This window comes from Mobula hypostoma, chromosome 7 (assembly GCF_963921235.1).
Source record: "Mobula hypostoma chromosome 7, sMobHyp1.1, whole genome shotgun sequence".
Taxonomy (NCBI): Eukaryota; Metazoa; Chordata; class Chondrichthyes; order Myliobatiformes; family Myliobatidae; genus Mobula; species Mobula hypostoma.
In genome coordinates, this window is record NC_086103.1 from 94,359,199 (window position 1) to 94,387,166 (window position 27,968).

A 27,968-nucleotide genomic window follows, 5' to 3' on the forward strand; every position below is an offset into this window, starting at 1 on the left:
TCTGTCCACCTCACACTAAAGACGTGACCACTGGAATCTTGCTGTTCTCGTCGGCCCAGGGCTGTAGGTTCTGCAGCGCGTACAGTGAGGAGTTGTGCAGGCAGAGAGGGTCGGGCTGAATGGAGTCGTTGAGGGACTTCTGGAAGGCGTCGTGTTGGAGCTGTAACATCAGTCTGTTAGCCTGCTGTCTCTCAGCTTCTCTCTCTTCCGCCGTCTGCCGTCTGGGTGGGATAGAGACACAAAAAGGTCGTTAGATCGGAAGCCAACTCTTGGACCTTGGACCCAGTAAGGGCGAGGGAAGTGATTGATCTGTCCCTGTCACCGAGCTCTCGCCCCTCGCTGCCAACCTGGCCGAAGTTTATAACATTTTGGGAGGCAGAGACAGGGTAAACAGTCGGTATCATTTCCGAGGGTAGAACTGACACGTATTGGGACGGGGGGCGTGGGCGGGTGGAGGGCGTGGGAGTTTAAAGGAGATATGCCGGTTAAGACTTTTAGACAGAGAGTGGGGGTGCCTGGAACGCACAGCCAAGGATTGCAGTGAAAGTGTATACATAGTGGCATTTAAGAGGTTTTTAGAGAGACGCACGAGTATCTAGGGAACGGGGGGGGGGGGGGGTTATGAATCATGTACAGTCACAGTGATTTGCTTTAATCTGACTACTCCTGTACTGTACTGCTCTAAATTTAAGGGCCCCAAAGTAGTGGTTCAAAGTCCTGGCAATGGGCTTTTCAATACCTTAAACAGGCTCAGATTAATCCTAACAAGCCTACGTGTGATTATAACTGTGAGAGAGTGGGGAAGAATCATGGAGGCCTCTCAATATCTATCCACCTGTGGGTTCAATCTTCCCCCTTCGTGAAGACCATGACTCAAGATCAGTTAACGGGTCGGAGCCCACCTCTGTCCGTTCCGTAATTCCTTCACTATCGCTTATTTGCGTCATAATTGGTAATAGTCATTGCAAAGCAATTCCAGTTTGCGTCTTTTCCATCTACAATTCTGATAGGACGAGCACCTCCATGACTGCTCAGAATGTGCCTCAGTCGGAGCGCGACTGGTGCGCACTGGGTAGCGTCTTAGGCTGCGGGAGGCTTTCACAGACCTCGTTCTTGATGTGAATCTCATACTGCCAGAGCAAAACGTGACTGACAACTTGGCAGCATTTATTTCTTAGATAAATGATGTCAATAAAAAAACACTCCTTTCCCCTGCTAGAGATTTGGTGGACGTTATCCGCGCCCACAGTGAAACGGCGAATGTTTTGCACAGGTAACCAGGACCCGCGTGTGACGATGGAAAGTGCAAACGACAGTAGGGATAAGTCGGGTAATGCCCAGCTCAGTACTGAATTATATTTTAAACATACAGTTTGCAGTGTTTTTCTAATAATTCGGAGAAAGCCACTCCTCGTGGAGCTATATACCTGTATTATAAACTCACGCAGTGGCAATGTAGAATATGCCTGTCTTGTTAAGTAACCGCTCACCATTTTGTTAGCTTCGCATAACCCCATTTTTTTTCTGTCCTAGATCAAATATTTTTTCTCTCCGTTTTCCCTCAGAAATTATTGGTCTCAGTCTCACAGCCGAAAGCAGAACCACTGGCATTTGACTTTCAACGTATATCTTAAACTTCCTTTATCCTCGAACATTTAGCAGAATGCCTCCGCCCTCCCTGTAGACTCCCAGCAACCTTAGAGGATTATAAATTCACCGAATTTCTAACCAGAAAATATATTCAGTTCAATTCATCCCCGTGTCTTCAAAAAAGATGTAAAAATACTCAAGGACGTGGTGTAAATAACTTACATCTACCTCGTACCGATTCACATTTACATTCCTAAAACAAGCGCCCAATGCTTTCCTAAAAAGACGATAGAAGTGTAAAGATACCAGAAATGTGCACCCTGTTGGTCACCAATAGCGCGTGGAGCAGATTGGAAGAATCAAGAAGGAGTTTAGCGTCTACAAAGTCAAACTACCGCTGAAGTACCGGACAGACTGGGAATATGACAGGGACGCTGCCGGGGGTCTCGCTTCTGATCCATAGAAGGTTCAGCTTCAATCCTTAAACCGCCAGCCTTTCAGTGCTTAGTGGGGAATGGATTTATAAACCAGACTCTTTTCGTTCCCAAAATGTTTTCACTGTGTTTTAGTTATTTGTTGATTCTCGTTCAACATCCGTATTTAGAGCTGTGTTTAAAGTTGATATTAGTGTAGGATCATTCTGGTAAGCGAAAGGTCAAAGGAGAAGGAGCCGGGGAAGCGCTGTTAATGAAGGAATGTATCAGAGAATGTTGTGATATGGATGATATCTACGTATATTGGTTTACCTTGAAATCGCGAATAGAAGGAAATAGAAAGCAGAAGTAGGAATAATCCATAGACCCCAAAATGTGACCTCCCAGTAACGCACAGCACATACGGGAAAATATCGGGGATATGTTTGAAGGGCGCTCAAAATAGCATTGGAGATGTTAATCTGCCTATTGATTAGGGGATCTAAACTGGTAAGGGTATCTTAAAAGAAGATTTGTGGAGTGTGTCATCTGTTACCCGGAATACTAAGTTCCAGAACCTGACTGGGAACGGATTATTTTAGTTTTGATCATAAGAAATGAGGAAGGATTAATAAAATATCTTATTCAGGATCCCTTTAGAGGAGTGAACGCAATATGAGATAATTTCAAATGCAGTTGGAGGGTGAACACCGTTGTCTTCAACTTAAAGCAGTATGAGGGTGAAGCGAGAAAGTAGATGAACAAAGGCATGTTTTCAATAGCTTGTCAAGAACACTTAGAAAGAGTGATCCCATTTCCAGAAAAGTTGGGATATTTTCCAAAATGCAATAAAAACAGAAATCTGTGATATGTTAATTCACGTGAACCTTTATTTAACTGACAAAAGTACAAAGAAAAGATTTTCAAGCAACACACATCAAAGTTGCTGGTGAACGCAGCAGGCCAGGCAGCATCTATAGGAAGAGGCGCAGTCGACGTTTCAGGCCGAGACCCTTCGTCAGGACTAACAATTTACTGACCAACTTAATTATATTTTGTAAACATACACAAATTTAGAATTTGCTGGCTGCAACACACTCAACAAAAGTTGGGACAGAGGCATGTTTACCATTGTGTTACATCACCTTTCCTTTTAATAACACTTTTTAATCGTTTTGGAACTGAGGATACTAATTGTAGTAGATTTGCAATTGGAAATTTTGTCCATTCTTGCTTGATATAAGACTTCAGCTGCTCAACAGTCCGTGGTCTCCGTTGTCTGATTCTCCTCTTCATGATGCGCCATACATTTTCAATAGGAGATAGATCTGGACTGGCAGCAGGCCAGTCGAGCACACGCACTCTGTGTCTACAAAGCCACGCTGTTGTAGCCCGTGCAGAATGTGGTCTGGCATTGTCCTGCTGAAATAAGCATGGGCGTCCTGGGAAGAGACGTCGCCTTGATGGCAACATATGTTTCTCTAAAATCCTAATATACACCTCAGAGTCGATGGTACCTTCACATACATGCAACTCACCCATGCCGTGGGCACTGATGCACCCCCATACCATCACAGATGCTGGCTTTTGCACCTTTCGCTGATAACAATCTGGATGGTCATTTTCATCTTTGGCACAGAGAAATCGATGCCCGTTTTTTCCGAAAACTCGCTGAAATGTGGGCTCATCTGACCACAGCACACGGTTCCACAGTCTTTCGGTCCATCTGAGATGAGCTCGGGCCCAGGGAACTCACCTGCGTTTCTGCATAGAGTTGATGTATGGCTTCCTCCTTGCGTAATACAGTATCAATTTGCTTTTCTGGATGCAGCGACGGACTGTCTTGAGTGACAATGGTTTTCCGAAGTACTCCCGAGCCCAGGTGGCTATAATTGTCACAGTAGCATGACAGTTTCTTAGGCAGTGCTGCCTGAGGGCTCGAAGATCATGCGCATTCAACAGTGGTTTCTGACCTTGCCCTTTACGCACTGAGATTTCTCTGAATTCTCTGAATCTTTCACAATATTATGTACTGTAGATGTTGAAAGACCTAAATTCTCTGCAATCTTCAGTTGAGAAATGTTCCGTTTGAACTGACTAACAATTCTCTCACGAATTTTGGCACAAAGGGGTGAGCCATGACCCATCCTTGCTTGCAAAGTCTGAGCCTTTGATGGACGCTACTTTTATACCCAGTCATGATACCTCACCTGCTACCAATTAGCCTGCTTAATGTGGAGTCTTCCAAACCGGTGTTACTTGAATATTCTGTGCACTTTTCAATCTTATTTTAACTCTGTCCCAACTTTTGTTGAGTGTGTTGCAACCATCAAATTCTAAATTTGTGTATGTTTACAAAATACAATTAAGTGGTCAGTAAAACTATTGAAAATCTTTTCTTTGTACTTTTGTCAGTTAAATAAAGGTTCACGTGAATTAACATATCACAGATTTTTGTTTTTATTGCATTTTGGAAAATATCCCAACTTTTCTGGAAATGGGGTTTGTACATTCAAAGTGGTAGTAAGGAGGGGTCAGAGGGGAGGGATTTTTTAGGATCCCGCAGCAAAATATTCAAGGGAGGATATTAGTCTTGAGAGAAAAGCCTAAAATCAAAGAAGCAGGAAGAGTTTCTACAGATACATAAATAGGAAGGAGGTGGCTAATGAAATTGTGGGACCTCTAGATTACGAAGATATTGAATTAGCAACAGGGCACAAACAAATGGCAGGCATATCATATCAGGGTTTACATTTGATTTTCCTATGGAATCCATTGTAAATTTTCCTCAAATAAGAGATGGGCTGCTTTCAAATAACAGGAAAGAACTTGTAAAAATCCCAGTTGTGAGGGATTGAGCATTAGAGGAGGTTAAGGGCAGACAAATTACAGGGACCTGGTGACCTGCATCCAAGGTTTTTAAAGCAATTAGCGGATTCATTGGTCGAACCCTTTAAAAACTCTATTAATTCTGGGAAGGTACTAGGAGACTGGAAATCAGCTAATCTTACCCCCCTTGTTAAAAACAAAGTGAGAAGGCAGAGAACTACAAACCACGTAAGGACGAGGAATTCTGCAGATGTTGGAAATTCAAGCAACACACATCAAAGTTGCTGGTGAACGCAGCAGGCCAGACAGCATCTCTAGGAAGAGGTACAGTCGACGTTTCGGGCCGAGACCCTTCGTCAGGACTAACTGAAGGAAGAGCTAGTAAGAGATTTGAACTTTTGGATCTCCCCCTCCCCCTCCCCCTCCCACTTTCAAATCTCTTACTAGCTCTTCCTTCAGTTAGTCCTGACGAAGGGTCTCGGCCCGAAACGTCGACTGTACCTCTTCCTAAAGATGCTGCCTGGCCTGCTGCGTTCACCAGCAACTTTGATGTGAACTACAGACCAGCTGGTTCAACAACTAATTTTGGTAAAATACCAGGGGTCAATAATTAGAGGGTACTAACTAGTCATTTAGTTGAATAACACTGAATAAAACCAAAGCTAATCAACGTGGTTTTATGAAAAATAATTCATGTTTGATAAATTTGTTCAAATTCTTGGAAGATGTGCCAATGAGTGTTAATAGAGGGAAACCTGTAGATATAGTGCATTTAGAGATCCTAAAGGAATAGGCAGGTGCATGAATGAAGAGCCCAAGATATTGAAGGAAGTACGTTAGCATAGATTGAAAACTGGCTGTCACATAGAAAACAGAGAGTTGGAGTAATTGAGTCACTTTGATACTGGAGGGGCATAGTCAATGATGTACTCTGGAATTAGTTCTTGTCCCACAATTGGCCACTATATGCCTTAATGTTTCAGAGGAGAGAACAAAATGAGAGGCTTCCAAGTCTGCTGATTATATGAAAACAAGGTGGGAGGGCACGTTGTGATTCTGCAACAGATAGATTGTGTGATTAGTAGGAATCCCGATGAATGGAATTTGATATGGGAAAGTACGAGGTCACTCATATCAGTAAGAGGATCAGAAGGCAAAATATCATCTAAATGAAGAGACAACGAAAGAATGCAATTCAGGGAGTCTGGTGTTCTTGTGTGTGAATGACTAAAGGCTAACAGGCAGGTCCAACTAGTAGTTCAAAGAGCAAACTGCATGTTGATTTTTATTGCAAAGGAGTTAGAGTTTAAGATTTTTTTTCAGTAGTACAAGGTGTTAGTGTGGTCACACTTGGAACAATGCACAGGATTGCTGCCCTAATGCCCCCCGCCCCCCAATCTTATAGTCTAACAGGAGGCAGTCCAGAGGATATTTACCAGAGTAATTCCTGAGATGAGAAAGTTCTCCTATAAAGAGAGGCTGGGCAATTTGAGTTTATATTCCATGGAGTTTAGAAGAATGAGGGATGACCTTATTCAAACACACAAAATCCTAAGGAGGCTTGACAGGGTAGATATTGGTATTTTTTCACTCATAGAAGTCAAGTCGTCACTTCTTATTGTCATTTCGACCATAACTGCTGGTACGCTACACAGTAAAAAGGAGACAACGTTTTTCAGGACCATGGTGCTACACGAACTACACAAAAATTACACTGAACTACGTAAAAACAACACAAAACTACACTAGACTACAGACCTACTCAGGACTGCATGAAGTGCACAAAACAGTGCAGGCATTGCAATAAATAATAAACAAGACAATATGCACAGTAGAGGGCAGTAGGTTGGTGTCAGTCCAGGCTCTGGGTATTGAGGAGTCTGATGGCTTGGGGGAAGAAACTGTTACATAGTCTGGTCGTGAGAGCCCGAGTGCTTCGGTGCCTTTTGCCAGATGGCAGGAGGGAGAAGAGTTTGTATGAGGGGTGCATGGGGTCCTTCATAATGCTGTTTGCTTTACGGATGCAGCGTGTGGTGTAAATGTCTGTAATGGCAGGAAGAGAGATGCTGATGATCTTCTCAGCTGACCTCACTATCCGCTGCAGGGTCTTGCGATCCGAGACGGTGCAATTCCCGAACCAGGCAGTGATGCAGCTGCTCAGGATGCTCTCAATACAACCTCTGTAGAATGTGGTGAGGATGGGGGGGGACTTTTCTCAGCCTTCGCAGAAAGTAGAGACGCTGCTGGGCCTTCATGGCTATGGAGCTGGTGTTGAGGGACCAGGTGAGATTCCGCCAGGTGAACACCAAGAAATTTGGTGCTCTTAACTATCTCTAAGGAGGAGTCGTCGATGTTCAGCGGAGAGTGGTCGCTCCGTGTCCTCCTGAAGTCAACAACCATCTCTTTTGTTTTGTTCACATTCGGAGACAGATTGTTGGCTCTGCACCAGTCCGTTAGCCGCTGCACCTCCTCTCTGTATGCTGACTCATCGTTCTTGCTGATGAGACCCAGCACGGTCGTGTCATCGGTGAACTTGATGATGTGGTTTGAGCTGTGTGTTGCAGCACAGTCGTGGGTCAGCAGAGTGAACAGCAGTGGACTGAGCACACAGCCCTGGGGGGGCCCTCATGCTCAGTGTGATGGCGTTGGAGATGCTGCTCTCGATCCGGACTGACTGAGGTCTGTCAGTCAGGAAGTCTAGGATCCAGTTGCAGAGGGAGGCGTTCAGGCCCAGTAGGCTCAGCTTTCCAATCAGTTTCTGAGGAATGATAGTGTTGAAAGCTGAACTGAAGTCTATGAACAGCATTCGAACATACGTGTCTTTTTTTGACCAGGTGGGTTAGGGCCAGGTGGAGGGTGATGGCAATGGCATCGTCTGTTGAACGGTTGGGACTGTATGCGAACTGCAGGGGGTCCAGTGAGGGGGTAGCAGGGTCTTGATGTGCCTCATGACGAGCCTCGCGAAACACTTTACGATGATGGATGTGAGTGCGACGGGACGGTAGTCGTTGGGGCAGGACACTTGAAGACTTCTTTGGCACGGGGACGATGGTGGCGGCCTTGAAGCACATAGGAACGACGGCGCTGCTCAGGGAGATGTTGAAGATGTCAGAGAGAATATCTGCTAGCTGGTTTGCACATCCTCTAAACACTCTGCCAGGAATATTGACTGGTCCAGCAGCCTTCCATGGGTTGACCCTGCACAGGGTTTTCCTCAGATCATTTCCCACCTCAAAACGAGTGTAGAAGTTATTCAACGCATCTGGGAGTGAGGCATCAGCAGCACAGGCAGGTGATGTTGTCTTGTAGTCGGTGATGTCCTGAATGCCCTTCCACATGCGCCACGTGTCGCCGCTGTCCTGGAAGTGGCTGTGGATTCGCTGGGCGTGTGCACGCTTTGCCTCTCTGATGGCCCCGGACAGTTTGGCCTTCGCTATTGTTAGGGCTGCCTTGTCGCCTGCTCTGAAGGCGGAGTCACGGGTCCTCAGCAGCGCACGCACCTCCGCGAGTCTATAAAGAGGGGACACTGCTGCAAAATAAAGGGAAGGCCATTTAAAACTGAGATGGATACAAAGTTCTTCTCACATAGAGTGGTGAATATCTGGAATTCTTTGGTGGGTGGTGGAAGTTAGATCATTAATACTTCTATATTCAAACTGGAGGTTCATGAATATTTGATAACTTGAAGAACGGAAGGGTATGGATATATGCCACAGAAGAGGCCAGAATAGATCAGTTATGATCATAATACATGGTGAGAAAAGCTTGAGGGGCCGATTGGCCTACTCCTGTTCCAACTTTATTGTGCCCTTGTATTAGCAGGCTTCCAGAGAGATAAAAATTAGAATTAAGGACAGTGATTGCCCTTTCTAAATTGTTTTGTGAACTACATATGCATTGATCAGGAGGTTCAAAAGTTCAAAGTTCAAAGTAACTTTATTATCAAGTACATATACGTCACCATTACATTCCTGAGATATATATTCTTGTGGGAATACTCAAAAATCCATAAAAAAAATAACAGATTCAGTGAAAGGCTGCACCAACTTGGGTGTTCAACCAGTTTGCAAAAGACGACAAACTGTGCAGACACAAAAAGAAAGAAAGAAATAATAATAAATAAATAAGCAATAAATATCTAAAATATAAGAAGAAGAGTCCTTGAAAGTGAGTCCATTGGGTATGGGAACAATTCAACAATGGGACAAATAAAGTTGAGTGAAGTTATCCCCTATCCACTTTGGTTGTGATTGAGGGATAGTAACTGTTCCTGAACCTGGTGATGTGAGTCCTGGGTCTCCTGAACTTTCTTCTTGATGACAGCAGCGTGAAGAGAGCATGTCCTGGGAGGTGATGGTGGGGGCCAGGGTCCCTGATGGGGGATACTGTTTTCCTTCAATAGCGTTTCATGTAAGTGTGCTCATTGGTGGGGAGTGCTTTACCCGTCATCACCACTTTTGTTTTATGATTTTCTATTCAAGGGCATTGGTGTTTCCATGCCGGGGTGTGATGCAGCCAGGCGACATATTCTCCACCACATATCTAAAGACGTTTGTCAAAGTTTTAGGTGTCATGCCGAATCTTCACAACGTCCCAGGGAAGCAGAGGTCATGATTTCTTCTTAATTGCACTTACGCGCTGGGCCCAGGACATGCCCTCCGAAATGATAGGTGATAAGTCAACTATAAGTCATTTATAAATGGCTAATACACTCAATCTCGTTTCTAAAGGAGTTTATCTAACGAATTTAATATTAAACACACAGCGTATATTTTCCTCGCATGATTATAGTGATAAGTCAATTATAAGTCACTTATAAGTCAAGAGCATCATAACATTTTAAGTAACGTTTGGATGTTAAACACACTGCCTATATTTTCCTCGTATGAACATATAAAATCATTGCAACACACCAATATCGCTGAATCAGTGGGAGCCCTGGGCTTGTTTTCCTGCAACAAGACAGTCCCATCGAGGGGTGATGGGAGACAGCGAGACTCGAATGGGGTTCCTTATGTCCAGTCCATTCCGCAATTTAGTTTTCGTTGCATTCATTGCAGAAAATCCCACTTCGCAGAGATATGTTGGAAATGGAAGCAACGTTTTCAGTGCTTTCGTGGCTATCTCGGGATATTCAGCCTTGACTTTGATCCAGAATGCCGGCACAGATGTTATGTCAAACATACTTTTCAGCCGGCCATCATTTACAAGCTCGAGGAGTTGATCTTCTTCCCGCGCTGACATGGATGATTCACCGGGAACATTCACAAATGGGTCACGGACCCATTCCTTTGCACGTCTTGGGTCATTTGCGGTTGGGAAGTAACGCTCGAATTCTGTCGACAGCGAAGACAGGTGATCACACACCAGCTGTGAGAAAGACGGTGCAGCCTCAGTCTCTACCAAAATCCCAGCTAATGTCGGGAACATGTCAAATATGCCCCTGTCCACTCGCCGTCCCCACAGTTCCAGTTTGTGCTCTGCATCCATTTCCTCGCAAAACTGCTCAGACGTGAGTTAAAGGCTTTTGCTTTGATGTGATTGATAACTTCAACAACGTCACTCAATACGCTGATAAGATCAGGTGACATTTTTCACTAGCCAGCATTTCCCTGTGTGTGACACAGTGTGTAGACTGGCATTCAGGAGCAACCTCTCTGACTCGGGTAGTGAAACTAGACAGCCATCCAGGCATAGCTGCAGTCCTGTCTGTGCATATTCCAGCCCAGTTTGCCTGACATGTAGTCATTCACAGACTTGAATAGTTCTGCCCCAGTGTGTTAGTTGGCAGCGGCAGTGCACACAACATATCCTCGTGCACTTCGTCTTGAAAAATATATCGCACTTAAATCAGCAGTATTGCCCTGTTGTCGACATCGGTAGACTCGTCGACCCGGTGACTCGTTAAGCCGTTCCAACAGCTGTGCTTCGATGTCCTCCGCTATGGCATCGATTCTCCTTGAAACTGTGGTAGCTGAAAGAGAAACCTGTGCCATCTTCCTAGCTGCGGCTTCTCCCAACATGTCCTTGGCAGCAGGCAGAATCAATTCTTCACCAACAATGAAAGGCTTCTTAGCCTTAGCAATACGGCTAGCCACTAAGTACGATGCTCTCAGAGCAGCAGTATTTATGGAGGTGGTGGCTCTTAGGTTTTTTTCCGCTCAAAAAACTCAACGGGTTTGTCTTTAAGTGCACGGTGCTTGAACTCAAGGTTCCGAAGCAGTTTTGAGGGCTTCATTGCCTCATTAGACAGCTTGTCTCCACATATCACACACAGGGGTCTTGGAGCGTGCGAGTCACCGGTCGCAATAAAGACATATTTTATGTACGACTCGTCGTATTTTCTGTGGAAGGAAGCTTTCTTTTTTTTTGCAGTCTCGGCCTCAGCTGTCTCTGCGTTATCATCATCGTGAGGCCTTTTATGTCCCCTACCATCTCTTCCAAAGAAACTCTCAAGCGACTTTTGTTTTTTACTAACGAGTAGTTGCAGCTTAATGACCAACTGATGACCTCACGTGCGTTCAAGTTCAACAGTGGGCGTGACGGGGAATGAGGAAAGGTGCAGCTGACTCATCGTTTCATGTCGTCAAATCATATCATTTCCTCGCGGCCCGGTAGCACACGCTTTGCTTAGGTGGTTAGGTCCTAGGGTTACCCATTGCCCTCTATTTTTCTAAGCTCCATGTACCTATCCAGGAGTCTCTTAAAAGACCCTATCATATCCGCCTCCACCACCGCCGCCGGCAGCCCATTTCAAGCACTCACTACTCTCTGCGTAAAAAGCTTACCCCTGATATCTCTTCTGTACCTACTTCCAAGCACCTTAAAACTATGCCCTCTTGTGCTAACCATTTCAGCCCTGGGGAAAAGCCTCTGACTATCCACATGATCAATGCCTCTCATTATCTTGTACACCTGTATCAGGTCACCTCTCATCCTCCGTCGCTCCAAGGATAAAAGGCCGGGTTCACTCAACCTATTCTCATAAGGGATGCTCCCCAATCCGGGCAACATCCTCTGCACCCTTTCTATGGTTTCCACATCCTTCCTATAGTGAGGCAGCCAGAACTGAGCACAGTACTCCAAGTGGGGTCTGGCCAGGGTCCTATATAGCTGCAACATTACCTCTCAGCTCTTAAACTCAATCCTACGATTGATGAAGGCCAATGTACCATATGCCTTCTTAACCACAGAGTCACCCTGCGCAGCTGCTTTGAGCGTCCTATGGACTTGGACCTCAAGATCCCTCTGATCCTGCACACTGCCAAGACTCTTAGCATTAATGCTATATTCTGCCATCATATTTGACCTACCAAAATGAACCACCTCACACTTATCTGGGTTGAAATCCATCTGCCACTTCTTAGCCCAGTTTTGCATCCTATCAATGTCCCGTTGTGACCTTTCACAGCCCTCCACGCTATCCACAACACACCTAACCTTCATATCATTAGCAAATTTACTAACCCATCCCCCCACTTCCTCATACAGGTCATTTATAAAATTCACGAAGAGAAGGGGTCCCAGAACAGATCCCTAAGGCAGACCACTGGTCACTGGTCTTTGCCATCTGTGGACAAGCAAATTCTGGACCCACAAAGCAATGTCCCCTTGGATCCCATGCCTCCCTAGTTTCTCAATTAGCCTTGCATGGGGTACCTTATCAAATGCCTTGCTGAAATCCATATACACTACATCTACTGCTCTACCAGGGTTGAGTGAAGAGCCAATGAGGTGGCATCTACTGCAGTCCTGTTGCTCCTGTAGGCAAATTGGAGCAGATCTAAGCCAGATCTCAGACGGGAGATGACATGTTTCATCACCAACCTCTCAAACACTTCATCACTGTGCATTTAAATGCCACTGGACAATAGTAATTGAGGGAGGCCATCATGTTTTTCTGGAGCGCAGGTAAGTTCAGCCAGTTGATTAGTAAGTCCTCAGCACCTGGCCAGGTACCGCGCCTGGGCCGGTACTTTTCGTGGGTACGCCCCCTTGTAGGCTGCTCGTCTGTCACCCTCAGACTGAAATCACAGATCTTCGGGGGCTGTGGGAGTTCTTGATGGTTCCTTCATGTTTTTATTGTGTAAAAGAGCATAGAGGGAATTGAGCTCATCTGGAAGCGAAGCCCTTTTGTCGCCTTTGTCGCTTGATTTAACTTTATAAGAGGAAGACTCTGAATGATTTTGCGGGGACACACTAGTTTACAACTGTTTTAAGTCAGTGACAACCATGGTGTATTCACTCAGATCTCACAGATGGGCCCTTGAGTCCAATGACTGGAAGCAATCCCACAGCCGTTCCTCTCCCTCCCACGACCTCCTTTCCGTTTTCATAATCTCCGGCCCTTTGATCTGTAGCATTTGCAGCTAGGAGAAGGACAGTCAAGTGATCCGATTTACTGAAATATGGTCTGGGCTGGAACGGGGAACGGTAGGCGTTCCTTATCGTGGTATAATAGTGGCCTAATGTGTTGGGACCTCTGGCCCTACAGGGGCCTATACTGATGGTAAATGGGCAGGGTTTTTTTTCAAACGAGCCTGGATGAAGCACCCGACCATGATTTCAAATGCATTGGGCTGGACTGTTTCTTGTTTGATGACGGTATCACGCAGTATCTCAAGCGCTTGATTAGAGTCGGCCGCTGGTGGTATGTAAACTGTGGTCAGAATTATGGAGATGAACTCCCTTGGCAAATAGAACGGACACCATTTGATGATTAGGACTTTAAGGTCGGGGAAACAGAAGTTTGACAAAACCGCTACATCGGAGTACCACCGAGAAACACACACCTCCAGCATTTTCCTTTTCCGAAGGTGCAGTTCGGTCCATATGAAAGTCAAAAAGCTTTCCGTTTTGATCGCGGTATCTGGCGAGCTCGCCAAGCCTAGTCTCGGTCAGAAGTCGAATGGTTTGGATGTGTCGTCTGCTGTTTGACTTACCTGGTAACTGCGACCGGCGGCGGAAGTTTGTCCTCACCCCGCAACCTGTTCGGTTCAGAGAAAGCAGGCAGCTGCACATTTCTGGGGTATATAATGTATTATCATACGTATATCTCTATTTTCTGTGGGGTCCTCCAGCCTTCTTTTACTCCATTTTCATCGACTTACAGAGAAGGCAGCAGTTTGGCTCGTGCAGGGTCGGCTTTTTCCTTGTTACGAAAATCCTGCCTTGACAGGACTATTAGAAGTCCCTCACCTGATCAATGCAGATTTATTACAACACTGAAAATGTGCAGATGTATTTCTGCTCTGGTTCGGAGACTTTCTATCCTCTTGTAGGACCTCAGAAACAACTTCATTCACTGTTTAGTATATTGGGACCTCACTGGGATATAGAAGGTTTTTCACAAACCGCTGGTTAGCTGATATTTGTATAGAAAAGGGACAACTTTTGATCTATTTTCAGGCATAAGATAGTAAGAGACGGGTGGGATAGGTGAAGTTTCACAGAGCAGAGAAGACGCACTTATACTGATCCATTTGACCCTACATCTTCGGTCTCTCTTCCGCAACCCTGGGATATACTACTCCTTCAAGATTAGCCAATTCACTTTGAAATGGTACCAATGAATCTGATGTTCTAGGCAATGCAGTACTGGTCACAATGACAATGGTCGCAATAGTGGAAGTTCCAATAATAATTCCAAGAACACCCCTGATTAGTCTGAAAACTCTGCTCATAGATAATCTCTGCTTTGACCATTTTAGGAATGTTCTCACTGTGTCATTGATCCATTAATTTTGCTGACAAGTCTGCTGTACTTGCTTTATCAAATTATTTTTGAAAATTATATTCATAGCATTAACTGCAGCCTTAACCAACCCTGTCCAAAACCTAAACGGTTCAGTTTCTAGGTTGTACACAAAAAGAGAGTCCAAGGTACATTTTCCTTCAGATTTCCATTTATTGATCCGACTTTTCCTGGTAGGGTTTGCTGCATGACTGACATTGGGACGGGAGTTGCTCCAGCTTTGATCAGAATACAAAATACAAACATCCTACCCCCTGGCACGGGTCCCATTTCCAAAGTAAGGTGGAGGCGAAAAGCTCTTGCTTCCCACTCTTCTCACTCGCTACACGAGAAAACAGTCGGCTGACCTTGTGTTTCTCGTACTTGTTATTTTCACTCTCCATAATTATAATGTACTTCTGATTTCCTTCTTTGCACTGGCACAATTTTCTCTCTAGTGTAAAACCGAGATTCTAAAAACACTCCTGCCTCCACACGAATATTTCAATTGGCTTCCTTATGACCTTCCTCTAATTGCACTTTTAGATTTGCCACTAATCTATTGTCTTTCTCTTTGCAGAGGCTACCCCTTCCAACTCACCTCGCCCTATTCTCAATTTTGGAGCGATATTCCACCTTCCACATCCAAATTATGTTTTTTTTAATCTGTAATTGTGACCTCCGTAATTTCTATATTTTCGTCTAATTTTGACATCTGCAAATGGTTAGTTTTGGGTGCCCTTCCTTTCTAACTCCATGGGTGTATATATTCAAACCAGTTACACAAAAACAAAGTAGGAGCAGGAACAAGCCATCAGACCCCTGAATGTAATATGATCATGGTCTATCCACACTAGCCTCAATTCCCCTTCTGTGCCATTTCTCCATACTGCTCTGCTCCTCAGTCTATTCATGCACTTTAAGTACTTCTAATGATCCGATAATGAGAGGAAACTTAAATTGCTGGGCCATGTCATCAGAAAGGGTGAAATAGAATGCCTTACATTACAAGGCTGTATGCCTGGGAAATGCAGAAGAAGAAGGCAAAGGAGAAAGTATATGGACACTGTGAAAGAACTAACAGATCTAAGTGTGCGAGATATCATTGACGCTGCGAGGGATCGTTCGATGTGGAGAACCATGATCACCCAAGCGTGTAACACGCAAGGCACGTGAAGAAGAATTATCCGATTTCAAGTACTGATTGGGGCAGACAATTCCTGAGATTCCACAACTTCTGAGAGAAGCAATTTCAACCCCCCTGCCCATTTTGTAGTTGTGTCCCCTTTATTACTCTCCCACTGGTGGAAACATCCAATATCTAACCTGTCAAACCCCCTGAGTATCTCATATGTCTGAACAAGACCACCTTTGATTATTCTAAACTCCAAGGAATTCAGACCAAACTATTTAGTCTCTCTTGAAAAGATCTCATGCCATCCCATGAATTACCTTGGTGAATCTCATTTTGGACTGTACCCAGTATTGACTTTATTTTAGGTAATTTTATTTTAGGTAATGGGACCAAAACTGTACACAGTATTCAGGGTGGACCTCACCAACAAACTATACAGTTACAAATCCTCCCTATTCTTAAATGTCAGTTCCCTTCATAAGTACTTGTTGGACCTGCCTGCTTACTTATTGTGATCCATGCATTGAAACTTTGGTGGCAAAAATAAGAAAACAGATTATTATCTGAATGGTGGCCGATTAGGAAAAGGGGAGGTGCAACGAGACCTGGGTGTCATTATACACCAGTCATTGAAAGTGGGCATGCAGGTACAGCAGGCGGTGAAAAAGGCGAATGGTATGCTGGCTTTGATAGCGAGAGGATTCGAGTACAGGAGCAGGGAGGTACTGCTGCAGTTGTACAAGGCCTTGGTGAGACCACACCTGGAGTATTGTGTGCAGTTTTGGTCCCCTAATCTGAGGAAAGACATCCTTGCCATAGAGGGAGTACAAAGAAGGTTCACCAGATTGATTCCTGGGATGGCAGGACTTTCATATGAAGAAAGACTGGATGAACTGGGCTTGTACTCGTTGGAATTTAGAAGATTGAGGGGGGATCTGATTGAAACGTATAAGATCCTAAAGGGGTTGGACAGGCTAGATGCAGGACGATTGTTCCCGATGTTGGGGAAGTCCAGAACGAGGGGCCACAGTTTGTGGATAGAGGGGAAGCCTTTTAGGACCGAGATTAGGAAAAACTTCTTCACACAGAGAGTGGTGAATCTGTGGAATTCTCTGCCACAGGAAACAGTTGAGGCCAGTTCATTGGCTATATTTAAGAGGGAGTTAGATATGGCCCTTGTGGCTACGGGGGTCAGGGGGTATGGAGGGAAGGCTGGGGCGGGGTTCTGAGTTGGATGATCAGCCATGATCATAATAAATGGCGGTGCAGGCTCGAAGGGCAGAATGGCCTACTCCTGCACCTATTTTCTATGTTTCTATGTATAGATCCATCTGTACGTCACTCACCTGCAGTCTCTCTCCATTTAGATAATGAGCTGCCTGTTGATTTTACTTGCAAATGTATCACAATTCTCCACATTAAATTATATTTGCTGATCTTTTGCTCACTTGCAGAATTACAGTATCCTTAACACATCACATTCTTCCACCTTTGCATCATTGACAAATCATACTTCTCCTTCCTCTGGATTATTAAAAAAACAGTAAACAATTGAGGACAAAGAATCGATCCCTGGGGAACTCCGCTAGGTAAATCTCTCCAGTCTGAAGAGGTCACATTGATTTCAACTCTCTGTCTTTTATGAGGCAACCATTTTTAAAATCCAGCGCCTATTTAACGGTCTCTCATTATTTCACATTTAGTTGTATTGTTTCATGGTTTAAAGTTGCCAACAACGTTTTAATTCCATTCCACTCAGACCATTTTCCTGCTCTCCTCTAGTTAATTTCTTCATAGCCATTGCTATTCTAAACCCGATGGTATTATGGCCACTGTCTTCCAAATATTCACCCACTCAAATGCTCTCCAATTCCTCCTCTTTGTTCTCAAGAACCATATCCAGCATCTTATTCTGCCATAATTAGAAGGTAAAACATTGATCATTTTCAATGGATTCAAGAATTGCTCCTTCCTCTTTTCATTACTATTGATATCATAATCCATGCCTGAATTACTGAAGTCATATACTATCCAAGTTCTGTAGATTGCAGTTTTTTGTTGCAACTCTTCTCTAGCCTGACCAATGATCTACAGAATCCAACCAACAGTGCAATGACATCTCCGTGGCTTGTCAATGCCACCATGTACTCTGCCTCTGAGCTTTCAATAACACAACTTCTATAATTATTAACATGATTGTAAGATCCCTTCTCATAATATATTGTACCAGAATATTAATGTTCTTAGTTTTCCCCTTTCTTGAGTTATATCTTAGGTGTAGGTTGTGCCCTGTGCTTGCAATATATTCACCTTATTAGCCATACTTGTTGCTTTGCCCGAGTCCCAAACCCATCTTAGGCTGCATTCCCTTTCTCCAGTCTGACTCTACTGTTCCTGAACTAATCCATTCACTTTGCGAGCAAGAACAGGAAGGCAGATTATTATCTGAACGGTGTGGAGTTAGGTAAGGGTGAAATACAAAGAGATCTAGGAGTACTTGTTCATCAGTCTCTGAAGGTGAATGAGCAAGTGCAGCAGGCAGTGAAGAAGGCTAATGGAATGTTGACCTTTATTACAAAGGAAATTAAGTACAAGAGCAAGGAAATCATTTTGCATTTGTACACGGCCCTGGTGAGACCACACCTGGAGTATTGTGTGCAGTTTTGGTCTCCAGGGTTAAGGAAGGACATTCTGGCTGTGGAGGAGGTGCAGCGTAGGTTCACTAGGTTAATTCCTGGGATGTCCGGACTGTCTTACGTAGAGAGGTTAGAGAGACTGGGCTTGTACACGCTGGAATTAAGGAGATTGAGGGGGGATCTGATTGAGACATATAAGATTATTAAGGGATTGGACAAGATAGAGGCAGGAATGCTGGGAGAGTCCAGTACCAGAGGGCATGGTTTAAGAACAAGGGGTCGGTCATTTAGGACAGAGTTGAGGAGGAACTTCTTCTCCCAGAGAGTTGTGGAGGTGTGGAACGCGCTGCCTTAGAAGGCAGTGGAGTCCAATTCTCTGGATGCTTTCAAGAAGGAGCTAGATAGGTATCTTATGGATAGGGGAATCAAGGGTTATGGGGATAAGGCAAGAACCGGGTATTGATAATAGATGATCAGCCATGATCTCAGAAAGGCGGTGCAGGCTCGAAGGGCCGAATGGTCTACTTCTGCACCTATCGTCTATTGTCTATTTGCCATTTATTCTTCTCTGTCATCTGGGAGCCTTGTATTCCATATCTAAAATAGTGTTTCTGCTTTGCATCCTTTTGTAACTAACTGGAAATCTTTCCTCACTGCATCTATGAAATCAGCATGGAATACAATAATCCCCTGTCTTCTAACGTAAGTCACCATGGCTGCAGAATCTGAATCTGCCTCATTTCTCCAGCCAAGCAGATTCATTCGAGCAACAAAATGCTGGAGGAACTCAGCAGGCCAGATAGCATCCATGGAAAAAGTACAGTCGACGTTTGGGTGGCTCCAGCATCTGCCGATATCTTCCTTGCTTCATTCAACTATTCCCCTAATCATTAGCTCATGCTCTTAAGATTAATCCTGACTGCAGAGTCTTAATTCATTTATATCCCTTGGCCCCACATGGCCCGGATCTTCTGTCGGTTCTCTTCCCCTTCCGATATTGTTATTTCCCATAGAGTATAAGGGAGGGGACACCTTATGCATACTTGGCAGTGGTGGAAAAATATTGTCTATCCTACCCATCAGTGGCTGCTTCAGATCTTTGCCTTTCTCCTGTGCAGTCAGTAGTTCAATGTTGGTGGAATATTGTCTTCAGTGAATTCCCTATGGTGTTACAGCGCCTTGAAAAATATTTAGCCCCCAACGCTGTGTTCACATAAATGAATAATACTAACCGGGAATTTTATCAATTTAACTGAGAATTTTTATTTGTGAATCATATGCTCCTTTATTCAAAATAGAGCCCCCCCCCCCAAAGAAGTTGTTAGGCATGAAAACCAAAAATTCAAGAGCTGAAATGTCAGCAGTTCTGAAGTATTCATCACCTTTGCCCAATACAGTCGAACCACCTCTCGCAGCTATTACGGCCAGCCGCCTTCTTCGATAAGTTTCTATTAGCTTTGCACAACGTGATGGAGCAAGATTTTCTCATTTCTCCTTGTAAAATTGCTCAAGCCGTATCCGGTTAGTTGGGAAGTGGCGGTTTACCGCTAAAATAAAACATATCCTTGTCCGTAAATACTTTACAAAGCGTCACTTTACAAGATACTGTAAAGACTATAAGAAGATACTGTAAAGACGTGGAAGAAGTTTTTGTGGTCAGGTGAGACAAAAGTGGAACTTTTCGGCTCAACGCTAAGCGAATACTTCGCTTCAGCCAGTTAACGCCATCCCTACTGCAGAGTATGGTGGAGGTGGCATAATGCTATTTGGGTGCTTTTCAGAAGCTGGGACTGGAAATCTGGTCAGAATTGATGGGAAGGTGAATTCTGTTAAATACAGAGAGATCCTGGATAAAACCTGCTAGCTTCTGCCAGAAAGCTTAAACTGCGGACGAAGTTCCTCTTTCAGCAGGACAACGACTCAAAGCACGCTGCCGGAGCAACCATGGAGTGGCTTCAAATGAATAAAATTGATGCCCAGTGAGAGTCCTGATCTTAACTCGGACATCTCCGGCAAGATTGCTGTTCAGCGCCACTCCCTAACTAACTGGCATAGCTTCAGCAACTTTGCAAGGAGAGATGGGAAAATCTTGCCCCATTATGTTGTGCAAAACTAACAAGAAACTTATCCAAAAGACTACTGGCTGTAATATCTACGAAACTGATTCAACCAAGTACCGAGCAAAGAGGGATAAATAGATTTGAACAGCTGACATTTCAGTTTATGAATTTTAGTTTTACATGCTTTACAATTTACCCTGTTTTTGAGTTCTTTTGTGGAAAAAGGAGTATGTGATTCACAAATAAAAACTCTCTGTTAAGTTGATAAAATTCTCTGGTTGCATTAGTCATTTATGTGAACAAAGAGTTTACAAGGCATTGTATGGTGATGCAGAAGGAATAAACTGCGAATGAGGACCACGGTAACGCAGGGGTTAGCTCGATTCCGGAGTCTGGAGTTCAATTCCGACGCCGTTCTGTATGATGTTCTGTACGTCATCCCCGTGCAATGCATGGATGGGGGTTTCCCCGGTTGCTCAAGTTTTCTCCCACAGAAGGGCCTTCTCTGCGCCGTATTGCTAAATAAATAAATCAGGCCTTCGAGCATATAGTAACTGAGCCAGTAATATACTGTTCCCTGCAAAGAATCCCCAACTCTGCATTTCCCTCTTGCAGACTCAAATGGCTGAAGGCAGGTGAACCGTTACAGAATAGGAACTGTGGGATTCAGAAACGAAATAGAGCGGGATGGAGCGGGCCCGTTGGTTAATTGGGAGATGGGAGAGATGTGGGATCGAGTTGGGTCCTGTTCCTCGAAATATATGCATAATAGCGTAGCGGTTAGCGTTCAATTTTACAGCCCCAACGATTACAGATCGGGGTTTAATTACCCCCACTGGCTGTAAGGAGTCCGTAAATTATCTCCGTGACTGCGTGGGTTTCTTCCGGATGCTCCAGACGTACGGTTAGTGAGTTGTGGGCATTTTGTGTTGGCGCCCGAAGCGTGGCGGCACTTGTGAGGCTGACCAGTATAATCCTCGTTAATTATTTGATTCAACGCAAACCGTCGCATTTCACTGTGTGTGAACGTGTGACAAATGAAGTAAATCGTTATCTTCATGGTTGCATTTAATCTATATTTTTAAATGATTGAAACAACTCAGTTGGAAACTCATGTTCAGAGAGCTTATGGGAATTTAAATATACGTGTTTATAATAGTATATCAATAACACACACACACACACACACACACACGCGTGTGTGTGTATATATATCAGCTGGTATCTTACATTTTCGGGTTTAAATTTTCTTAGATCTAATTTTCTAATTTTATTAACTACCTTCCTGTACTTAATAAAGTGGCTAGTGTGTATATATTTGTGGTCTGCTGCTGTAGTCCATCCTCTTCAATGTATTCAGAGATGTTCTTCCGCACACCACTGTCGTAACTTGTGGTTATTTGAGTTTCTGTCGCCTTCCTGTCAGCTTGAACCAGTCTGGCCATTCTCCTCTGACCTCCCTCATTAACAAGGCTTCTTCGCCCACAGAACCGGATTTTTTTGATTGTTTTTCGCATCATACTCTGTAAATTCCAGAGACATGCGTGAAAATCCCAGGAGATCAGCAGTTTCTGAAATACAGAAACCACCCCGTCTGGCACCAACACGGTCAAAGTCACTGAGATCACATTCCTTCCGCATGATGATGCTTGGTCTGAACAGCAACTGAACCTCTTGACCATGTCTGTATGCTTTTATGCATTGAGTTGCTGCCATATGATTGGTTGATTAGGCACCGGCATTAATGAGCAGGTGTACGGGTATACTTAAAATCATCACGGATTTTATAACTAGTTCAGATGTAATCTGTTCAAATGTCGCTTTTTAAGGTTAATTTGTTCAGCATCAAAATACTGATGACACCCTGTCGAAAAAGGCGTACACACACATCATTTAGTCGCACGTACGCACAGAGCTAGATAACGAAGATATAGGCGAACACTAGATACACACAGATAAACAGTCACACAGACGCAGACAAATAAACGTACTAACAAATATACCAAACTCAAATACACCTGATTTAACCATTTTTCCCCGCGTACTCTTTCACTCACTACCCTTAAATACTGTAACTCTACAGCGCATGCATTGCGACCCCCGCCCCGTCACACTGAGTCTAACAAACATTCCCTCACAGACTTATACTGTCACACATCCCACACCAGAAACAGATTTGTCTTCACATCTATGCTAATACCAATATTTTCTTGGACTTTCTCTGGTGCACATTCCCACCCTCCAAACACAAGCAGACAAGCAAAGGTACTAACATATTTTCGCACGCAGTTTCCCGCAAGGATAATATGGCAGAAAATCACACAGAAACTCACTAAGGTACACACACACACACGCGCGCGCGCGCGAATTCTCTTTGATCTAATCTCACTCTAACGTTCACGGTGACACGTGCTCAAACGCATTTCACCGAAGATCCTCTTGTGCCCAGTTTTCAATAATAAATCGCGGATGTAATCAATTTGCGGAGCGGGTTCAAATATTTAGCTCTGATTTAGTGCCCTGCTCTATATTCTCCATCATTCATTGCACCGGAGGTGACTGTGTCAGAGAGAAAGAAAAGCCAAACATGCACTTTGTTGCCCTTCAGATTTATAACTGTGGAACACAAGGAGGAATAAACACAATCCTTTTTATCACCGTTCAGGGTGGCGGCAGGAAGAGCGAAGGGCAGTCAGTGTCGATAACAGATTGTCCAATAACACCGTTGCTGCTGTTTACTGGTGTTATTACAAATGCTATCATCTTGTTAGAATCTATTATGTTGGGACACAGTCTTGTAAACAGTTCAGTCCCTTCCAATGCCAATCTCTTTTTTATATTTAAGTATATTCCTTTTTCTGAATAGACAAAATCATGAAAAAAAAATCGGTGTGCGGATCTCAGTTAGGGTCGTTTCAAATGTTAATGGTAACAGAACCTTCCCCGTCTTGATATAGGCCGCCTTCAATATTCGAATAAATTGCTTAGCTGTACTATTTAATCAATAACATATTCACAGCAAACATTGAGCCAAAATATTTCGGTTTCTTCTCGGCATTATCAAGACCTTTGTCAATTGAATGGAGCTTAAAGATAACTTCAAAATAGAGCCGAGGGCGCGGTTATAATTTTTAAAAATACAAATTTCCTTAAATTGTTTGATTTATTTAACCCTTAATAGTAATGGTCCCTCTTTCCTCGGGGCTGGTTTTTTTTTTAGACATTTAAATTATCATTCAGCCGATTTTTTCCATTCCTATTCCGACTCTCGGAAAGTAATTGTTTCCCCAGAGGCGTTATTACTGGTGGGAAAGTTAATTAAAACAGCCTTGCGGTGCAAAGCCAGATATTACAGACAGTCATGTCTTATTTAATTATTAAATAAAATGAAAATTACATACATAAAAGCACAGTACAAAAATGCCAAGACACATCTGCAGTTCTTTTTTTATGCATCTCTAAGATATTATGAATGGGGAGCCTATATCGAACAGTGCACATGGTCACTTTTTTACCCCACATTTCTCAACACGGGGCAGGCTTAAAAGTTCCCTTTGCTTCATTTTGGAAGTTCTGTCAGTTAGCAGATCGACTTCAAACAGATTCTTGCTACATCACAAAGTTAAACTTGCCAACGAACTTTTTAAACATGCATTGCCTGGTTGGAAACACATTTAATTGTATTATATCATCCAAATTCGACAAAACGAATTCATCCAAATCGTACTTGACGAACAGTAACAGCACCACACAATAGTCCCAGTACGGATGTCGGCTACACTGCTTGCACATACATTATTACACATCGATTACTCATGTACAACATTACAGAATATCGTTCCAGTTCAATTCTTTGGATTGTAATTCGAAAAATCTCTCTCTCTCTCTCTCTCTCTCTTTCTCTTTCGTAAAATGAAACCCGATTCTGGCGCGTTCCCACTCTGCCGACTCCTACTGCTTTAAACTCTATTTCGACTCCTCTCTCTGTTACCCTGGACCCTCTCAACCGATGTTCTTCGATGATGTCATCTGCTGTATTTAAGTTCGTCAGCGTCACTGTCGTGTATTGTACTCCACTTGTTTTCCTCTCACAGTTTAAAAGAATATATAATTGCCCACTCTCTCAGTATCGCTTGTATCTTAGTATGGACCTTTCCTTCTCTCTTTCATTTACACTGTTTCTAAATATATTCCTGTCCCCTTCTCTACTCGATACTCAATAAGTGTTAAATGTAAATTTTTCTCCCTCTTTGGAAAATTCACTTTCATTCATAACTATTGTTTTACTTTTATCAGTTTAAAATTATTGACACACACTCACTGCGTTTTGAACCGGTTAATATATTTTCCGCGCTCTCCACTCTATTGAATTCACTCGAGTATTCTTCCAGATCTCTTACATCACCTGTTACAAGCTGATCTGTAATAATTGTATATATCCCCCTCCCCCCGCCGTTTAAATCTACCCATTCGCCCGCAGTCTCAATCTCTAACTAAATATGGGGGAAGTTTAAAGCTATCTTCTTCAATCCCTGTCCCCCGACGTCCAGGCTGTTAAGGGCATGGATTTAAATTTTGTTATCTCGTTATCCAGTGTAAAGTTCCTTTTATTCAAACTTTTTTTGGGCATTTTTTATTCCTAAGTTATTAATCTACATCTAACTTGCCCCCCGCCTTTTCATTGCCAGCCTCTCTTTTCACGCTTTCTCTCCATACTTTCATAACTTTATTCACATTTCGAGGCACGAGAGACTGCAGGTCAATATGTCTTCTCTCACCTCCATTTAGTTCTCCTGTTCTGGAACCAGGTTTTGACTTGAGCATCTGTCATTTTGAGGGATTTGGCGAGCGCCGCTCTCTCCGCCGAGGCCAGGTACTTCTGACGGTGGAATCTCTTCTCCAGTTCACAAATTTGGATCCGAGTGAAGGAAGTGCGCGGCTTCTTTCGTTTCGGAGGAGTCCTATTTTGGTAAGGGTGACCAATCCGCCGTGTCACTGTGAAAGGGGTCAAGGCGGCTGTCAGAAGGAAAGAGAACAGAGCTCAATGATCTATCCAAATGGGGGTCCCACTTCCATTGTCATTCCCATTAATCTACAGTAAAGCACTTCCTCTGTGGAAATCAGGAGTCTGTATTCCACCCTCAACTTTAACCTTAGTCTCACAAAAATGCGAGAGCGCGCGCGCGCGCGCGCGCACACACACACACACACACACTCACACACAACACACTCACAACACACGCGCACACACACACAACCCACACACACAACACACACACACAACACACAACACACAAACACAAACACACAGGAACACACAACACATACACAAACACACACATACAAACACACAACACAAACACACAAACACAAACACACGCACACAAACACACACACAAACACAAACACAGATACACAACACACACACACAACACACATACATACACACAAACACACACACACACACACACACGTACAAACACAGAGACACACTCAACACACTCAGCCACTGGTTGTCTGTGACATTTATGGACATCGTGACATTTATAGATGCGGAGCTGCCGTACTGACGAATCAATCCAAGACTGTGGCAACTAAATTTAAATGAATTTGAACCCATTAAATATATAAACAGAACTCTGTATTTCAGAGGTTCCTTCCATTAATTTGGAATTAATTGAATATTTAGCGGGAGGGGGAAAGGGAGGAACAGGTGGAGGTTGCGGTAAATTTAAAGGCCGCTGCTCGATGGACACTAAAATGGTCACAGGATGATTCATTTATTTTTTATCTCCAACGGTGACGGTGTCACTCGTAGACCACGGGTATAACCTGTTGACCAATTAAAATTTAGTTGGAGCCAGATCCCCGAGAAGAGGTAGAAAGGAGCAGAGTTGGCGATCCCACCGGGGTTTTAAAGAGTATCTGAGCCGAAAAGATCCTTCCCGGAACTAAAAGAGTGATATAGAAAAGAGACACCGGAGAAGATCCCTCCCTAAAACTCTCGGAGTGCGATATCGGCACACCTATTAAACATTATCCAGAACTGAAAAAATAGATAAAAAGGAAGCGGGACTTGGCTGTTGGGCCAAGACATGCTCTCCCCGTAGGGAGGCACGGCCTCTCTGGTGTGTCAGCTGCCCGGTCCAGACTGAAGTTTATTGTTTTGGGAAGTGTCTGATCTTTTTGTCCCGGCTTCTGGTCGCATCTTCCCTTCGGCTGAGATCTTTTCTCTTTCGGAACCGCGATCTGCTCTGTCTAAATTAGAAACAGCTCACTCGACCTGGGACTCGCTCTCTTGCGTGAGACCAGCTCCCCGTGGAATCTGGAGCAAAAAAAATCGTTGGGACAGTTCAGCGGATCAAGCAGCATTTTGTGGGGGGGGGGGGGAAGAGAGAGAGAGAGAGAGAGAGAGACAGAGAGAGAGAGACAGACAGACAGACAGAGACAGACAGACAGACAGAGAGAGAGATGCTGGACGTTGCCGAGTTCTTTCAGTGCTCCTTTGCTATAGATTCCAGCATCTGCAGTTCCTCGTTTTGGGAACAGGACCTGGTTTCCAGGACAGGGCTTGCTCTGTCCAGACTCTGCCTGTCCTCTCTGAAAGGACGTTAGTTTAAGTTGTCACCTTTACAACAGAATCTTCTAACGCTTATTCTTTGTTTTGATTTAATCTTTTTTAATTCAAGCCGCATGTTCAACAAATTACCCTACTCTTTCACTGTTATATTGCTGGGGGTAAATTCAGTCTTTTCCATGTCATCAGTCTGATCATCTGTTCAAATCAGCTTTAATACTCCTCAAGGAAGGACTCCCTGTTTAAACAACATTTGAAAACGATTCCTTTGCCACCCAATTCTGTTACCAAACCTAAACCGATCGTAGCAAAGGACAAGGCACTGAAACCAATCGCAATGAAACTAAGCGAGTTGTAAAATACCACCAACTTCACAAAGTGTCAAAGGCTTTTGGCAAATTTCCCCGGTTGTTCGTTGATTCTAAATAAAATTGCGTTACCAACAACACAACCTTATCGACTTCAGAGCAACAAATACCGGTTCGTAATGTAAACTGTAGGTGAAAGGAGAGTCGGTTTGCAGGTTTAGGGCACCGCGTTCCTCAGCCTCAGCCTCGGGTTTAACACAAAAGCTCTCCCCTACCTGTCAGCCTGTCCTTGGCAAATCTTCGGCTGCTTTCCATCCAAGGAAAGTTCAGGCCACCGAGGCCAGCAACGCTGCCAATACTGGGCACGTTAGGCATCGCGGCCTGCGGGATGGGCCGGTGCGCCGGCACTCTGATCACCCCGGCAGAAGCCAAACCGTTGACGTTCATACTCAGATTCACACTGTAAGATCCGGACAGACTGTCCTCGTATGTAGCTCCCATGGCCGGGTAGGATGGGGCGAGGGTCGGGTAGGTGCCCCCGGCCGGATTAGGCAGGTAACTCGCCTCAGATACTCTGGCACTAGTCTGCAGGCAGCTCTCCTGGTCAGAGCCGCTGAGGATCTGGTCGATGCCGAAGCTGATGGGCTCATGTTGAGGCTGGGTCTGTGTGTTCCCAGACTGATCCAT

The 27,968-nt window shown here is 44.1% G+C and overlaps 1 protein-coding gene across 1 annotated transcript; it reads right to left on the reverse strand.

Moving 5' to 3' along the window:
• Positions 1–10: 10 nt before the first annotated feature.
• Positions 11–27,968, reverse strand: LOC134348980 (T-cell leukemia homeobox protein 3-like). The gene is made up of 3 exons (XM_063052797.1): positions 27,557–27,968; positions 25,175–25,436; positions 11–221 (listed from the first exon to the last, which is right to left on the reverse strand). Exons 1-3 carry the CDS (start codon positions 27,966–27,968, stop codon positions 11–13), a joined length of 885 nt encoding a protein of 294 aa, XP_062908867.1.

Excerpts from the sequence above, each read along its gene's own strand:
- LOC134348980 (XM_063052797.1), bottom strand. The coding sequence starts at position 27,968 with ATGGATCAGTCTGGGAACACACAGACCCAGCCTCAACATGAGCCCATC. Across the intron at positions 25,437-27,556 it reads TGCCAAGGACAGGCTGACAG|CTCTGTTCTCTTTCCTTCTG; the intron begins GTAGGGGAGAGC and ends TAGATCATTGAG. Across the intron at positions 222-25,174 it reads AACAGGAGAACTAAATGGAG|ACGGCAGACGGCGGAAGAGA; the intron begins GTGAGAGAAGAC and ends TATCCCACCCAG.